Genomic DNA, 13,148 nt, shown 5'->3' with positions numbered 1-13,148 from the left:
ACAATTTGGACCAGTCTCATTAATATGATTTTTCTGCTTTAGAAACTTGTGTAGATTTATAATTAAATGGACAAGTATTTAATCTTATTTAGACTTAGTAGTATAAATACATTTATTGATTCATTTGATTGTGACTATTATACCCTTTCAATTGAAAAAATATAAATGATAAAAATTTAAAAATACTCTTTAAATGATTCTCTCTTTCATATCTATCATTCACTCTTTCTCTCTATATATAACATAAAGAGAGAGAAAAAAAGAAATCAAATTACACCATTATAAAGTAAATCAATTATTATATTATATTATAATTTTATATAAAATATGATTTTTATCTATCACACCATTAAATGATAATTATATATTATGTTAACTATTTGTGTTAATTTTGTTAGGAACCAACAATTACATATATATAATAAAAAAAATTCAACATACTATGTCATATGCATAAAAATATGATTAAAAAGTAAAAAAATAATTAGATATGTAAATAATAGTTAACATAAAATATAATTTTAAAATTATATTAATATATCTTTTAATTTGCTTGCTTTGTAAAGGTTAAATCAATCAATAGATTCCTGAACTATTGAATTTTTTTAATTAAATCCATAAACTTAAAAAAATTATAATTAAGTCCTTGATCTTGTAATTTTTTAATTGAGTCTCCAAAAATTTTAAAATCACAATAAGCTGTCATTTTTTTTTTGCTATTTTATGCCAACATCAACTAATTTTGAGAACTCAATTACAAAAAAAAAATACAAAATTAAGGATCCAAATATATTTTATTAGTTCAGGATTTTTTTCAAATAGTTTACAGATTTAATAATTAATTTAACCAACTTTAAAATATGTTTGTCAAAATAATAATTAAAAATAAATATTTTTTATGATATATAGAAAATTTTGAAGTAATTCATCATAATTTATTTCAAAAGAATTAAAGATACATATGTAGACAAAACTTATTATTTTGACTTATTATATTTTTTACTTACTTTATCTTATTATAGAAAATATTATATAAATTACATAACATCTATGTTTTAATGGTTAATTAAATTATTTGTCATAAATAAAATTCAAATTACTATATTATATGCATAAAAATTACAAAAAAAAGTATTTAGTCGAAATTAATTGTTAACATTTAAGTAAATAATTTAAAACAATATAAATTTACATTTTAATTTTTTTCTTTACAACTTTTTAATAAAAACAATCATTAAAATAAATATTTTTTAAGTGTGTAGATAATTTATAACAAAATTTTATGATTTATTTGAAATATAATTATGGGTATAAATTAAAATATAACTTATTATATGATAATATGAATATATTATTAATATATGTATGTATATTTGAATTGTTCTTTTGGATTTAAATTATGAGTTATAACCTTTTTTTTACCTTTAAACTAATTAACAAAACTGTGTGGTACAATATAAGATATGTTTTATAAGTATTTGTATAGGTATTACATTAATAATATTAAATGATACATTAATACTTATTTTCAGGATTAGTTAAGTTATTTATAGTTATGGGTAGATATAGCAAAATTTTGTCATACTATACTAAAAAAGTAATACTTATTAATATATTATATACATATTACAATAATAGCATTAAAGGCTATATTAATTTTTTTTATCAAGTCTAGTTTATATAAACTTATATATTTAGATAGGTATTGAATTGCAGTAAAAAGAAATATATAGGTATTGAACTCGACATCAACAAAAAAATAGATAGGTTTGCATTTTTCTTTTCTTAAGTTTTCTATAAACTACTTCTTTGAACCTTGTTATATAAGAGAGAGAAAATGTATTCATTATATATTTGTATAAATTCTTTTTTGAAAGACTAAGAAATTTTTTATTAACTAGCCAAGATGAAACACAAGGTGTGTCCATACTGATCATATATTTGTGTAAATACTAATTTAATAACATTGAATCCTAATAATATATGGAAAATTTTAAAATAATTCATTATAATGTATTTAAGATAATAGTTATAGATAATTAAACATAAGAGTTAAATTTTCACATGCATATCATATATCATTGATATACATTTGAATTGTTCTTTTTAAGTTAAAAGTTAAAACACAACTTTCTTATTGAAATTTCACATAATATTCCTACCTATCTAACATATATAGTATCTCTCCTTATAAAAATATATAACATAATGTGTTTCAAGTAATTAAAGAAGTTGACAAAGACGCTAAAAAGAGAGGAGTATTATGTAAAATTTTAACAAACCACATAGATTGTTAGCTTGTTACAATAATTTAGCCTAAAATTTAACATAGATGACGGTTCAATTAATTTTTGTCTATAAAAATTAAATAATATATTCTTTATTTATTTATTTGAATTTTTTTAACCTTTTTTTCTAAACTACAAAAAAAATATTTCTATTTCAATAATATTTGAATGATCTAATTAGTTGATTGTGTTTGTAACTTTCCTCGAGGACCTACTCCCAACCTAGAGTAGCCAGATGGGAAAGTAAAATTAAACCTTGTTCATATATGGATTTCTTGGATATAAAATGAGCCACTTCAAAAGTTTATTATTTTGGTCCAAAATACTATTAATCTCCATAGGCTACATGGGTCCCTAAGTTTGCCAATAGATTGATAAGTCAAGCATTCCTGGGCCATTCATCTATTTTCATTGTAAAAAAAAGTGGACCTTATATATTCATAACTTGTTTCAAACAAGAAAAAGAAAAAAAAAATTCAAAGATATTCACAATATGTTCCGTACGGTAACTAGATATTGAAAGTGTTGTGCATCAGAGGGAGTAAACACGGGAAAGATTTTCATCAATGAACCATGAATAATCACATAAGTGAACATGACACCATATTTTAACCAAAAACCTTAACGTTTATGTTTATGAGTATTTTCTTCACTTATATGTTGTTCAGCTTTTTTATTTTTATCTAATGTGAGACTCCACCTTACACTTTACTCCAATAATCTCCCCTTAAAGTTTGAATTTCTTTCACATGATAGTCTCCATGTTAGGTCAAAAATAATTTATATTTTAAGACGAATCCAGACTGTAATTATTTTGATTAGATGTAAACAAATACAAAGGTTAAAAGTTACATCTTATGCGTCATCAGAACATGTTTCGTGAAGTTTACATCTAATGTTTAAGATAATAACAAGATGAAATCATGATCTGATACGATATTAAAGATGACATTTAAGACTTCATTTATTATTTTTTTTCTAAGATCTATTTTACAGAGACATTCTTCTATGATCTATCGAATCCTATTAAGAATATACGAAGTCAAACTCTAAAATTTCTCAATCGTCAAAAGAAGAGCTCTGCTGCATAAACATGTTTTGGCACAAAAAGGAAGTGGTTTCCTACTCTAGTATTCATCACGCCAACAACAAATAGTGATTTCTCAATGTGAAGAAATACGTGCATTTAATGTCTCAACGTCACATTCTTTAGCTGCAAGCTTAAGAGAGGAAATATATTCGTTTATAGACAACAAATATTTTATTGAAGAAGGCATATAAATACTAGAAGCTTTGTAGAGATGAAGTACAAATTCAAACGCTCATTATTCAAATTCTTTCTATAAGAAGCTCTTAATGTTAATTTTTAAAAAAATTAGAAAAGCTCTTAAAAACATTTTGTTTATCTTTAGAGAAAATACTAAGTGTTGAAAGTGTTTATTTGTTTGCAAGACAATCAAGTATTAGTCATTGTGCTATCAAACCAACAAATCTTTTGTTTTGTGTTAGAACAAGCAGTGACTTGGTAGGACAAATAATACTCATTGTAATAAGTTTAATGTACAACTTAAGTTAAGGAGCTAGAAGTGATAATGATAAACATTTGTAACTTGTTGAATTTAGTAGAACTTTATGATTTATCAAGAACTTGATGTAATCTTGGTGGTTGAAACAAACCAATATAATTTATTGTGTTTTATTTTGTTAGTTTTCTTTCTTGTGCTTTAAACTAACGAAGAGTTTGATTTTGATCTTTACTTTTTGAAAAAACTCTGTTTGTTTTCACAAGATTTGAATTTGTTGTCTGAATTGCTTTGTGAAAATATGTTATTGGTTTATTAGCTAATAACCATTAGGTGATAAAGTTGTTGTTTTCGAAAAAAATTATAAATTTAGTAAAAATTACAATTTAATTCCCTTCTTTTTCAAGTGAAAGTTATTTTCAATCCATAAATATCTAATAGTGATTTTTAAAGCTTAATCGTGGTTGCTCTAGCTTAACCATTGTCACTAACATAATCTAGTACCTTGCGTCGCCTACGAGACGTCTGACCTCCATGCATTGACTCACCCAACAAGAAGATTTTCGATACAAGAGATTTCCACGTCCATGGATTCATTACTAACTCCATTTTACTTGTATGAGTCGGTCACAAGTTGAATAATTGACTTTGATACAATTGATGCAATTAAGGAGGGTAAGGAGAAGAACTTTAACAATTTAAGATTTTATCTCATACTTATATTCTGAGAGAAAGATTTATAATAATTCATGCACTTTACTTAATTAATTGAGTTAGACCTCTCAATTTAATTAATCTTTTCATTCTTATACTTGTGACAATTTTTTTGTTTTACTCCCAATACCTAAAAGAATTCTCTATTTTAATTTCAAAACGAACAGTTTTTTTTTATTTTTAATTTTAGTCTTTATGTCTATATTTTGTGACGATTTTACACTACTACTAGAAAACTAAGAATAGAAACTGAAACATAAAAAAGTTACTGGCATAAAGACTAAAACATAGAGTTTTTCAACATATAAAACCAAAAAAAAAAAAAGACGAATGTACAAGAACCAACTAATTAATCAAACTTAAAATGGTTCGTTCTTATTTTAAACTTACGTGCAAACCACTCTTTAAATTTGTCCAGTCCATTTTGGCGTCATTAACATTTAAAAACTTAAATTTGTTTATCAGATCAGTAATACATTATAAATATGCACCATAAAATACTATTTATCCATGATATGATAATTTGATTTAAAATACCGGTATAAAACACTCGATAGTTTAATAATCTCAATCTTATCACCACATTAAAAAAATAATCTGGATCTTATCATAGAGTAAGCCATGATAAAGTCTGGTTGAAGCTAAAAACAATTAATCCAACTTAAATATGAGTTCAGATTGGAGTAAAAAGACCAGTCTGAGAAGTCACAATTCATCACTCATTGATGGGTATGGAATATTAACGTTGAGTGCTTGAGCGTTTCACAATAAATTCAAAAATATAATACTAGCTATTTTGTACTCTTATTTGCCTCTGTGGTCCATAGGTGGTGGCGTATAGGAGCAGTAATGACTAAACATCCTTTTAATAAAATTCCAAAGTATGGGGCTTGCAACAAACATGAATATGCATTGCCTCCTTTTTTTTCAAAAGGGCGGGAAAGTTTCGTTTTCTTTAAAATTTGAATATTTTTTGATTTTTCATCAACCAAAACCAAAAGTTTGAATTTTCAACCAATGGAGCTTCATTCGTGCGTCAGGTTACTTTACTTCCTTACTTGTTTTCATTCTAATTTTTCAACAACTATAGATCTCCTCAAGCAAAATAAATAAAACTCTACGCTTTTAGTTTCAACATAATTAATGATTTATTTAACTCTTGTTTAATGGCAAGCTATGATACTCTTGTTGTAATTGATCTATTATTGATAGTTGTTTTTATTGTTAAAATGCTTCTTCGTAAAAATCTTAAATTCTTACTCTCATTAATGATCATGTTTTATTAAGAAACATACTATTTTAAAAGTATTCTTAAAAATATTTTAAGAAAATCATATCAATAAGAATCTAACTTTCTCAACTTATCATTCATGAGAAACTAAAACAAACTCACTATTAAAACTCCCTAAATGAGTTACTAAAATTTAAGACGTGATCAGAGAAGTAGAGCATATCTAAACATAATAGTAAATTAGACTGTTGTTTGGTTCTATTCCAACCATAGATGAATCAAACACTTACATAGTTACATTCACCTATTCATGCAAAATCTATTTTATCAAAACTTTATATAAAAAAATATTTCCCACGAAAATACAGTAGCAAGTAAACATAAACATAAACAAATGTACAGTTTAAATGTTACAAATAGCTTCTCCATCTCATTTTGTTTGATATACTAGTAGTTTTTTTTTGTTTCATTTTAATTGTTATTTTATAATATTAACAAGATATTTTTTTATTTATAATAAAATAGCAAAAATATAAGTGGAAGAGAATCACATTAATATGAAAAAAAACAGCATAATTTTCATAAAATCTAAAATATTAATTAAATTTCTTAACTTATTTGTCAAAATCTTAAATGTTAGACAAAATAAACCAGAAGAAGTTTTCTTCTTAATCAAAATAGTTTTTTCCCCCCCTTAAATCTTAGGCATAGGGAGATATGTATAATAGAGAAAATTATATTTTCTTATTCATGTATGTTTAATCATTTATTGTAGACTAAAAAAATAAAAATGGAATAGAATCAAATTAATATGAAAAAAGAGAAATGTATTAAAAAATATACATAATAATTTAAAAAAAATCTAAAATATCAATTTAATTTATTATTTTATTTTGTCAAATATAAAATGTTCAACAAAATACGTCAGAAGAAATATTTTTTTTCCTTAAAATGATATTTTGTTGAGTGTCTAAGTGTTAACCACAGATAGGGGGGGGGGGGGGGGGGTGGGGGGGGACAATGTAGAAAAGAGAAGAAGGAAGGGGCAGAAATGCAAACCCCAAACAGCAAAGCGAGGTGAGTGAAGTAAAAATGTAAAAAATGGATAGAAGAATGAGAAGAGACAGATTGAGTCCACGTCAGGTATCTAAGCAAAGGGAAAGTGGTGAAATGAACGGCGCAGATGTTTCCATTTCAACCCAATCCTTCAATCATGGCCGTCATCATCAACTCTTCACTCATCACCCTTGATTGTTATAATTTTCCACCACACACACCTCATTTTACAAAACCACCTACCCCTTTCTCTCTCTAACTCAATTATATTAAGACACTTTTTCCCTTCTTTCTCTCTCTATCTCTATATCCATCTCTTTCTCGATATACCGTAAATCCAATCCAATTCCCAATTTTCGAATCTACCCTTTATCTCTCTACGATGGAGCCTTCCTCGATCTCTCCACCGCCAGCTCCGCCTGCCACCGCCGTCCCCTTCCCGGCCGAACCCAACGACCACCTTCCACCACCCATTTCCGAACCACCTTCCAACCATCCACCCTACGCCGAGGTAAATTTCAAAAACACCCTTTTATTATTCCTCTCTTTTTCTTCTTCTTCTTCTTCTTCTTCTTCTTCTTTCAAATCTAGTTAGCTCTCACTCTGTTTGTGTGCGGTGAAGATGATATACACGGCAATCGAGGCGCTGAAGGAGAAAGAGGGTTCAAGCAAGAGGGCCATAGCGAAGTATATTGAGCAAGTGTACAAGGAACACCTCCCACCGAATCACTCCATCTTGTTGACTCAGCACTTAACTCTCTTGAAGAGCAGCGGAATGCTCCAAATGGTCAAAAAATCCTATGCGCTCCCTAGATCTGTGCCTCTTACCGGAGCTGCACCCGCACAAGCGCATGATGCCGCCACCTCTGCTCTGCAGTTGACTTCCCCGAGGCCTAGAGGCCGGCCTCGCAAGGCTCAAATTCCGGTCCAAAACTTACCTCAGGACATTAATGTGCAGGTTCAGCAGAATGCCGAGCCCGTCTGGGCCGCGCTCGGACTTGCAGATGAGCCCGTGCAGACAGAAGGCAGCAGCAAGAAGCGGGGCCGTCCGAAGAAGAGTGTCACTCCCGGAGCAGGTCCGGCAAAGAGAGGACGTCCTCCCGGTTCTGGGAAAAGGTTGGGCCGTCCTCCCAAGGACAAGTCTGTCACAACAACAACAACGGATGTCTCTGGGCCCAAGAGACGCCCGGGCCGCCCGCCCAAGAATCAGTCTCAGCCAACTCCCATTCCCTTTGCTCCGGCGGATGCAGCCGCTGCCGTGGGTACAGAGTATGTTGCAGCCGCTGAAACTGTGCCGGTTGATGCTGCGGCTGCTCTGGGGCCTAGAGCTCGTGGACGACCGAAGAAATACGCTGATGAGATGGTTGCTGCAGGCCGAGGTAGGGGACGAGGCCGTGGACGTGGTGGCGGCGGCGGAAGAGGACGAGGGAGAGGACGCGGTCAATTGCCTGCGCAGCTCAGAAAATCAGGGGCAAGACCCGTGGGTCGTCCGAAGAAGGTATACATTTTCTCTTTTCTGTTTTGCTTTGTTTTTTCTTGTTTGTAAGATTTTTGTGTGATTATGTGTCTCTTTTTTTTTAGTTTTGTCATGTGTGTGCGCGTGTGGATGCTATAAAAATATTTGTACGTGAACTGCTTTTAAATGTGTACTAATATTGATTGCATAAATAGTATTTATTGCTTTTTTGATTACCACCTGTGACTCTAATATATATTTCTTTACTCTTTATTCATTTGGGGATATTATTTGGAATGGAATTATGATGCTTTGTAAATATTATTAAGTTTTCAAAAATATATAAGGTTATGTAAATTTTTGTTTTCAATTATTTTTTTTATAACTTTTATTAGATCCTCTTTGCCTGTTGTTATATTACTTACCGTGGAAACATTGTGGCCGTGTGCCAAAAATATATATGCACTTTGTAAATAGGACTTTCGTAGTAATAATGCCTGCTGAGTATGTGTGAAATTCTGTTTGAACTGTGAGGTTGTTTGTTTAGAAGGGCTGTTGTGATTTGCAGAATTTAAGACGAGTGTCTGACAAAGAAATTTTACGGATATAATTTTTTTATTGCAAGTTCTATTTTAAAATCTCTTTATGATTTAAAATTGTTTTTGTTCTTAAGAGGCACTATTTATGCGTTTTGTTGTTTTTCTTTGTAAGCATAATGCCTGTTTTATAAACGTATTGGTAGTAATATTTTGTTTTTTTAGGTGTGAATGCTTTAAAATCCTTTTGTGCACGGATACTTTCAAATCTGTTTTAGATTTGATTGGGATAATAGTTTTATCATGTTATACTTGTTTGACTTTAATAAATCCTTTTTTCCCCATTTTAGCTGGGGGATATTTACCTGGATCAAATTATGATGCTTTGTAAATATATTGACTTATAAAGTATCCAAAAATATATTGGGCTCTGTAAGTTAAAAATGTTTTTGTTTTTAAATATTTTTTTAAAAAAGATTTCATTACATCCTTTATCTGTTTTAATAATGCTGACTGTATTATGTGGATCATATGTGATTACAACAGTGTGGCTTTATGTGCCAGAGTTTTTTTCAGAGGAAAAAAAAGGTTTTATTATAATTTTTGGGGTTTTTTATAGTTTGAGGCGGTGATAAGTTAATAGATGAAATTATTTTGTGGTAATTTTTGTTGATGAAATGTGAATTTTATGTTTAGAGTGTAAGTTTAATTTTTGGAACTATTGTGACATGTGGTATTTAAAATGAGTGAATTATGCACTTTGAAAATGGGAATTTTTGTAGTAATGTATGCTGAAAACCTGTGAGTTTGTGTTTAACTTGAAAGTATACTTTAAAGGACTATTGTGATATGAAGAATTTGACATGAGTTTCTGACAAAGAAACTTTATGGATTATATAAAATTTTATTTCAAGTTCCATCTTTATTAAAATTGTTTTTGTTTCTATGAGGCATCACTTATGTGTTATGTTTTTCTTCTTTGTAAGATAAATGCATGATTATGAACTTATTAACAGTAATTTCTTTTTGTGCGTGTCATGTGTGGATATTTTAAAATCTTTTATACTTGGATACTTTGAAATCTGTATTAGATTGATTGTGAAAATAGTATTTATTATGTTGTCCTCTTTAACTTTAATATTTTTTTTTTCTTTTCCATTTTAGTTGGGGGATATTTACTTGGATTGGTTTTTAAATTATATAAAAATATATTGGACAATGTATGTTACAATTGCAAATGTTTTTTCCATAACTTTTGTAATCTTTTATTGGATCCTCTTTGTCTGTTGTTATATTGTTTATTGCATTACCCTGGAATATGTGTGATTAAAACAGAGTGACTTGCTATAAAGCAACAACAACAGAGTGACTTAATGTGCTGGAGTTTTTTTTTCTAAGAAAAAGTTTGTATTTTTTTGTTTGGGTATCTTTGGTTTGAGCTAATGATAAGTTAATAGCTGAAATTATTTTGTGGTAATATCTGTTGAAAATATGTAAGTTTTATGTTTAACTGCAACTTTAATGTTTGTGAAAATATTGTGACATGTGGAAGTTAACAGTGAATTATGCACTTTGAAAATAGGAACTTTTGTAGTGATGTCTGCTGAAAATATTGTGACATGTAGAATTAACATGAGTGCCTGACAAAGAAATTTTATAGATTATAGAAATTTTATGTACAAGTTCAATATTCAAATCTTTGTATCATTTAAAATTGTTTTTATTCCTAAGATATGTAATAAAGTTTTTAAAGCTATTACATCAATTTCTATGTTTTTAGTCGAATTTTTTATTAGCTTATTATTATTGCACACTTTTTTGCCTTTTTATTTTATAGAAATAGTTCTTATTCATATTTTTTAACTGTTTTGGTATAGCCCTCCTCCATTGCCAATAATGAACCATATGAATAAAACTGTGGCTTTTTGCACCGAAAGTTTAAAAAGAAATTAAATTTTTTTGTTTTCTTAGAAAAATCTCTTCAGGAACTGTGGTCTTTGGAGGTGACAATTGTAAGTAAATGAAAATATTTGTAGTAATGTCTGTTGCTTACCTGTGAATTTTATGTTAAAAATGCAAGTTGACTTTGTGAATGATTAATATTAATATGGCGTGTAGAATTTATTGAGTGAATTATGCTCTATAAAGTAAAAGAATTTTATGGATTATAAAAATAGTATGTTCTGTTTTTTTGTTTTTTGAATGAAAGTATGTTCTGATTATTTATCTGAGTTTGTGCATGTTTTAAATTGATTTTATTCTCAATTATACAGTATATACTCAATGCAGTTACTATTGTGTTTAGAGTTTAAATGTTTGAATTATTTTGTTATTTTTAAATGCCCTACCTTTTCTGTTTTGCTTTCTGAGTTTTATAGAAAAGAAACTTATATGGATTATAGAAAAATATGTTGAGTTCTATAACAATTTTTTTTTTTTATGATTTATAGTTTTCTTTTTGTTCCCAATATACTAATTATGTTACTACTTTTGCATTTCCAGTTAAAGTATTTGAATTTTCTATGTCATATTTAGATTTCCTTCTTTTTTTTGGCTTGCATAATTTCATGGTCTCTCTATAATTAGCACTCATTTTCAAATTTGTCCTGCACATAAATTGTTTTCAAATTTAACACTGCCGGTTGTTGCTGTTTGAACACTAATAAATTTGTAAAGTTACTGTGAATGACTGGTCAAATTGAAAGTGACTGTCATGTATAAGGACCCTGAAATATAGTATTTTTGGTCTCTATTGTGTATAGCACTTATTTTTAATTTGGTCCCCACGCCACTGTTACAACCCCAATCAATGATGCTGCTATATTAGTAATATCAATAGACAGGGAGGATTGAATAGGAAACTCTTTTACTTAATTGAAATAGTGTTTGTATAAAAATCAAATTGAAAATGAGCATTAAAAAATATATATTTTAGCTTTTTTTTCTCTTCCAAATTTTATACTCTGTTCTTATTTGCATTTTCTATTGCATCTATTTTGGTGGGACAGGGGTCAACTTCTGCTAGTACTACTCAAAATGCTGCTAATGAAGATCTCAGGAGGAAGCTTGAACACTTTGTAAGTTCAAATAATCTTTGGTTTGAGTTGTCAATTATTTATTATCACATTTTTGAAGTTGTCATATTTGATCCTATATTCATTAATTTGCAGCAATCAAAAGTCAAGGAATCTCTTGCAGTTCTTAAGCCTCATTTTAACCATGAAAGTCCAGTCACTGCAATTGCTGCCATTCAAGAGTTAGAAGTACTGGGAACTATGGACCTCAATGCTCCACTAAGGGATGAAACACTTCCACCGCAAGAGGAGCAGCCACCACTGCAGCAGCAGCAGCAGCCACCGCAGCAACAGTTCCCACCACCACAACAGCAGCCACCACAGCAACACCTAGCACCACAACAACTGCCGCCACAGCCACAGGCACCAATATTTCAGCAAACATATCCTCCATTTCATCTGCCGCAGTTCCACCATCACCAGCCGACGCTGCAGTTCCAGCAGCAGCCTCAGCCGCCACAGCTATTCCAGCATCAGGCACAGCCACCTTCCCACCAACAGTTTCATCCTTAGGAATCAGGCCCAGGCTAGGAAGAATTACATTGTCCTGAATTTGATAATGATGCTAGGAAGAATTACATGGTCTTCAATTTGGTTATGAACAATCTGAAACAAGTGTTTTAACAAGGCACATGAGGGGTAACAGATTTGTAAAGCGAGTAGGCAGTAGCAGAACTGATTTTTCGTTAAGTGAATTGATTGTCCATTTAGTTTGTTGTTGTGCACTGTTCTAGATTGACCCCTGAAGTAATTTTTAGATTTTAGAGTACTGATAATTCTGTTATTTAAGTAATATTTGTTTGACTTTGGCAGCTTAAGATTATTAGTGATATTGTTCATGTTGGTCTATTTTGTAGTCCCCTTTTACCCCTCCGTTTTTTGTTGTGTTCTGGAATTTTTCTGGTTCTTATTTGATAGGATTTATGCTTTGGCTGAGACTATTAACCTAGGAGGAAAAGATATGCATATATTGGTAAACTTCGTTAAAGTTAAGGTTAGATTAAAAATAAGCTGTAGTTGTGTGTACATTTTGCACCCTAAATCAGATGTTCAGCCTAAAGGAAAGCATTTTCCTCCCATCACTTCTCGTTTCACAGTGCAAATATTTGGTTGTTCTGAAGTGATTTAGAATAGAGTAAGTTTTGAAAAATTGATTTTTGATATTTTAACTCATCGACTACTCTTTTCAAAATTAATAATGTTTTAACCCTTTGATCTATGTAACATTTCACAAAGGTACAATATACAAAATGTTACTTGTACATGATCC

The 13,148-nt window shown here is 29.7% G+C and overlaps 1 protein-coding gene across 2 annotated transcripts; it reads left to right on the top strand.

Moving 5' to 3' along the window:
- Positions 1-7,039: 7,039 nt before the first annotated feature.
- Positions 7,040-12,727, top strand: LOC114418670 (translation initiation factor IF-2-like). Of its 2 annotated transcripts, none has more exons than XM_028384132.1 (4): positions 7,040-7,323; positions 7,771-8,310; positions 11,813-11,881; positions 11,975-12,727. In XM_028384132.1, the coding sequence occupies exons 1-4, from the start codon at positions 7,195-7,197 to the stop codon at positions 12,389-12,391; spliced, it is 1,155 nt and encodes a 384-aa protein (XP_028239933.1). In that variant the 5' UTR covers positions 7,040-7,194; the 3' UTR covers positions 12,392-12,727. The 2 variants fall into 2 exon arrangements, with proteins under 2 accessions (XP_028239933.1, XP_028239932.1); XM_028384131.1 differs by having other exon boundaries at positions 7,041-7,323; positions 7,435-8,310.
- The last annotated feature ends 421 nt before the right edge of the window (positions 12,728-13,148 follow it).

The sequence above is a fragment of the Glycine soja genome, chromosome 7 (assembly GCF_004193775.1).
Source record: "Glycine soja cultivar W05 chromosome 7, ASM419377v2, whole genome shotgun sequence".
NCBI lineage: Eukaryota > Viridiplantae > Streptophyta > Magnoliopsida > Fabales > Fabaceae > Glycine > Glycine soja.
Note: the sequence above shows the minus strand (reverse complement) of the source record. Positions and strands in the feature narration are given on the sequence as shown.

Excerpts from the sequence above, each read along its gene's own strand:
- LOC114418670 (XM_028384131.1), top strand. The coding sequence starts at position 7,195 with ATGGAGCCTTCCTCGATCTCTCCACCGCCAGCTCCGCCTGCCACCGCC. Across the intron at positions 8,311-11,812 it reads CCGTGGGTCGTCCGAAGAAG|GGGTCAACTTCTGCTAGTAC; the intron begins GTATACATTTTC and ends TTGGTGGGACAG. Across the intron at positions 11,882-11,974 it reads GGAGGAAGCTTGAACACTTT|CAATCAAAAGTCAAGGAATC; the intron begins GTAAGTTCAAAT and ends ATTAATTTGCAG.